At 36.4% G+C, this 4669-nt stretch overlaps 1 protein-coding gene across 1 annotated transcript; it reads left to right on the forward strand.

Annotated features, from left to right (window-relative positions):
- Positions 1–870: 870 nt before the first annotated feature.
- Positions 871–4293, forward strand: LOC106774693 (putative nuclease HARBI1). The gene is made up of 5 exons (XM_014661739.1): positions 871–976; positions 1423–1494; positions 3384–3439; positions 3531–3756; positions 3842–4293. Exons 1-5 carry the CDS (start codon positions 871–873, stop codon positions 4291–4293), a joined length of 912 nt encoding a protein of 303 aa, XP_014517225.1.
- The last annotated feature ends 376 nt before the right edge of the window (positions 4294–4669 follow it).

Consider the following 4669-nt stretch of genomic DNA (forward strand, 5'->3'; position numbering starts at 1 on the left):
GAGGAAACAGAAATCTAAAGTCACTCAAACCCAACAACCACCATGGAAAGGCAAAGACAAGCTTAAAAGCTCAAGCTCCAAACATCAACAACAAGGAAATGGAAGAAGGAATGAATGGATTTTCACCACCAATGAGTTAAGACAACCAAGAGTAAATCAAGGGAAGAAGAAAATATGCATCAATTCATTGAAAATGGTCCAAAACCGTGGCACCAAGCAAGCACCCATGAGAGCATGTTCAAACAAGAGAAACCCTAGAAGAAATGAAGCAAAAAACCATGTGAATGAAAGTGGCTAATGTGTGCCTCAGTATTGTCTCTCAATATGACTGAGAATCACCCAATGATGGGGTCCACACACTAAAACAAAACCCTAGACTAAAAGCCACATGTCCTACAAAGTGGGCTTTTACAAAATTACCCCTAAAAGAGCCCAAAAACACCTAATTCTAATTAACACTTCTAGAAAACGAAATTACAACTTTAATTAAAATTTAAATGACTAAATGTTGAGTCTTTAATGTGTCACGCCACATCCTAATGCTCCAAATGATATTTCCACAATTTCCCTACAACCAGAAATGCGCTTAATCAGCTCAGAAAATCCAAATTAGCACCATTACGAATTTCCGACCAAATTAAACAGAATTCAGAAAACGGGGAAATAACAGACAATTAAACACAATTCCCTGATTTATTTAGTTGCAATAAACTAAATACAGTTCAAGAAATAACGACTCATCAAGGAGCTTTGGAGATCTTCTTCTGCTGCTGAGGTAATGTTTTTGTCTTGTGGTTTCTGCAGGTTGAAGACGTGTGGTTGTAGAGAGGGGATGAGGAAGAAGAAGCTTCATGATGAGGAGATAGGCGGATGAAGAAGACGAAACCTGATGTAGAAGACATGTCCATTGTAGAGAAATTGGAAGATTTTTCGCATGAAGGGTATTCGGATACAGTGTTAACGTATCCGGATATAGGTTTTTGAACATTTTGCGAAGGGAGGTTATCCGGATACAACTTCGCGTATCCGGTTCCAAGCTTTCGTTTTTGGATGGGAAGGATGGGTTGTTTCCGGGTGTAGTCACCGGTTGGTCAAGCCTTTGTTCCTTACTCCATCGCAACAGTGTGCTTAGGAGAAGTTCTTGTTGTGCTTATCATTTTCGAATCCATGCAGCCTCCATTTCATGTTCTTGTTGTGAACATGGTTAATGGTGCGCGTGGTGGGCGTCGAGATCGTTGAGGACATGAGGAGGTCCATGGAGGAGCAGTCCTTGCAGAAGCTTAACATGGCGATATCCATGGACCACACTGCATGATACACAGTTTATGAAACCAACGTGTGACGAAGAAGAAGAATCACCACAGTGGTTGAAGCAGCACGACTTGATGCAACACCCTAACCCTTTTTTTGTGTGTGTTGTAGGTGAACGAGTTGTACGTGAGGTCCGTTTTGCAGGTGAAGCTTTGTCGAGTTCGTGGCGTTTGTCTGGTGAAGGTGCTATGAAGGACTTTGGTGAAGCATCCTCGAGCTAGGTGAGAAACATGTAAAAAAGTTCTTCAAACATGACGGTTTTAGTTTGTTTTAGGTTGATTCTGTTGTTGAGTTTGTTTGAATGGTTTGCTCATAAGCCAGGGGAGATGTCATCACTATCTTGGGTCCTAACCTCATTGCTTTCATTATTCCTAACAAAAGACCATTGTAGATTGTTACATTGTTTTTTAATTAAAGAGAAAATGGATGTAAACTATTATTCATGTTGTTCTTCTGTTTGATGCAGCTGGTCCGCTAGTGATAAAGGTGGTGCCTTAGAAACTTGGCAACCGAGAGGGATATATAGTTGATGTTGATGTTCCAGACAGCATGTGGGCAAAGGCTTGAGTTTGCACTATATTTTTATTTTTAACACGGGACACAAGTAATAATTTTTGCTGTTTTGATAGTCTCTTTATGTAAATGGCCCATATATTGCAATTTCTAGGTGTTTTCCCATTCGTTATATTCGTTGTTTGATCTTTGAAAATAATGACTATGAAAGAAGTATGTTTTTGTCCTATGATTTTCTCTTGTTACATTAGAGTGTCTTCTTGTGTATGCATTTACTTAATTTTATAATTTCCTGAATTGGTTGCAGGTTGTAACCAAAGAGCAGCGTGGGTGGTGGCTAGTAAAAGTGTGTTAGGGCATTTACTTAATTTTATAATTTCCTGATTGAAGCCTTTTTTTTTTGGTGTTTTGGCATTTATCAAAAATGCAGCGAAGTGATTCTTCGTATTATTCAAGTTCATTGAAGGTATATCATGTTTAAAAAACTTATTGTAGTATTGTGTAATATATTTTTGATATAATCCTACTTAAGTTGCCATCTTTGCTTTGTTAGGGTGACGGGCTTTGAAGTTTTACATTTAAATTTGACAATCTTTGGGTACATTTTGAGTGGCTTTGAATTGGAGGTTCATTGAAATTGTTTTTGGTCAATCTTGAATAACATTTTGATAAGTCTTCAAGAGGTAATTTTGAAACCATCTTTGAAATAATTATGTATAATGAATATATGAATGCTTGTTATGCTTTTTTGTTTTTTTGTATAACTAATTATATATTACAAAAAATAATGTAGCGTGTTATGTTTTTTGTTTTTTATAACTGATTATATGAATATATAATGTATAATGTTTATTTAATGTAATAATGTATTATGTTTATTTAATGTACAATATTTATTTAATGTATTAATCTATAATAATTATTTAATATATGAAGATATGATGTACGAATGTATGAATGAGGTTTGTTTAATGAATATAGGAATGTATGATTTTAATTATAGTATGTATATTTGGTTAAGTAAATATAGATGGAAGAAGAATTAGATTTATCATATTTGGAGCGTGAAGATATAGATGATGATGTGCTTGGCGTAGACTTCAATAATATCTCAATTATATGTCAACACTTACAAATAACCACTGCTTTGGCTGCGGTAACAATGTTATTCAATGTTGCACACGCGTTGAGAATCTTGGAAATGTACTAGAGTGATTCCAGTAGTGTAAGCATTTCCCTACCAGAAAAAGATCGTCGTAAGTGGAAATTAATGTCATATCTTGTGCACACTAATCGATGCCGCGACATTATTAGGATGAGTCCGGAGGCATTTATTAATCTTTGTGAAAGAGTAAGATCAACTGGGTTAGTTAAGGACGCCATTCGGTCGACAGTGGAGTAACAAGTTGCTCAATTTCTTCACATAATTGGCCATAATGTTAAGAATCGAAGTGTCGCATTTTTCTTTCATCGATCGGGTTCGACGGTTAGTAAACACTTTCACAATGTCTTGGATGCAGTTATAAGTTTGGAATCTGAATTTCTGATTCAACCCTCAGGAAATGAGGTTCATCCATATATCTTGAACAACAATCGATTTTACCCGTACTTTAAGGTACTCATTTAAAAATATTTCTAGATGTTCTTTGATGAAAGGATGATAACAAATTTAGAATTTTATCATGTCTTCTTATTTGTATGTTTAGGATTGTTTAGGGGCCATGGACGGTACTCATGTTCTTGTAAAGGTGCCAAGATCTGATGCTCCGAGATTTCGAGGAAGAAAAGATTGGCCAACTCAAAATGTGTTCGTGGCGTGTGATTTTGACATGAAATTCACATACGTTCTTGCTAGGTGGGAAGGCATTGCATCGGATTCAAGAATTTTAAAAAATTCTCTTAATCGAGATGATCCGTTGGTTATCCCCCAAGGTTAGTGTCTACATTGCGGTGTTGATGACTAAATACCTGTATATGTGAGTAGTGACTAAATAGTTGTATATGTGCAAAATTGTAGGAAAATACTACCTCAGTGATGCTGGATTTATGTTGAAAAGCACAGTTTTGACCCCGTATAGAGGCGTCAGATATCACATTAAGGAATATACACGCAGAGGACCACAAAATGCACACAAGTTGTTTAATCATCGACATTCATCGTTGAGAAATGTTATTGAAAGAACTTTTGGTGTGCTGAAAAAACGATTCCCTATCATTGCAAGTGGCACTGAACCACACTATGATTTGGAGACGATGACAGAGATTATCTTAGCATGTTGTATCTTACACAACTTCCTTCGTAGCGTGGATAATGATGACTCATTACTCGATGAAGTTGATAATGAGTTGAATGAAAGAGAAGAGCATAATGTTTCATCGTCTCAAGTTAGGGAAGAGGATCATAGGATAGGTAGTAATATTAGGGATGCCATAACAGATCATATGTGGCGAGATTATCGGAACTCTTAGTTATTGTATTTTATGGTGTTGTATGACTAATTGATGTTATCAGTATTACAAGAACATTATATTATGGATGTTTAATCTTAACTTCTTACTATTTTGATTATCAAGTAGGTACAAAATGAACAGAGGTAAGGCAACCGCCATTGAGTCCTCTGCTCCTACCAGAGAGTTCATGAAGTGGACTGAGGATATGGACGCACGTCTTTTACACTCTATGATTGAGGAATCAAGAATCGGTAATAGGGTTGACAGGAGCTGGGCATCCCAAGCATATACTAATATTGTTGATCATCTTCCTGGCTCTGGGTATGTCGCCATTACNAAAAATAATGTTAAAAACCGTCAGAAAGTCTTAAAAGATAAATGGCGTGAGGTACTG

The sequence above is a fragment of the Vigna radiata genome, chromosome 10 (genome assembly GCF_000741045.1).
Source record: "Vigna radiata var. radiata cultivar VC1973A chromosome 10, Vradiata_ver6, whole genome shotgun sequence".
NCBI classification, from domain to species: Eukaryota; Viridiplantae; Streptophyta; class Magnoliopsida; order Fabales; family Fabaceae; genus Vigna; species Vigna radiata.

What these genes read in the sequence shown, in the direction of transcription:
- LOC106774693 (XM_014661739.1), top strand. Translation starts at nt 871, where the DNA reads ATGAAGAAGACGAAACCTGATGTAGAAGACATGTCCATTGTAGAGAAA. An exon ending in GATTTTACCCGTACTTTAAG is followed by an intron (nt 3,440 to 3,530) that starts GTACTCATTTAA and finishes TTGTATGTTTAG; the next exon opens with GATTGTTTAGGGGCCATGGA. An exon ending in TCCGTTGGTTATCCCCCAAG is followed by an intron (nt 3,757 to 3,841) that starts GTTAGTGTCTAC and finishes GCAAAATTGTAG; the next exon opens with GAAAATACTACCTCAGTGAT.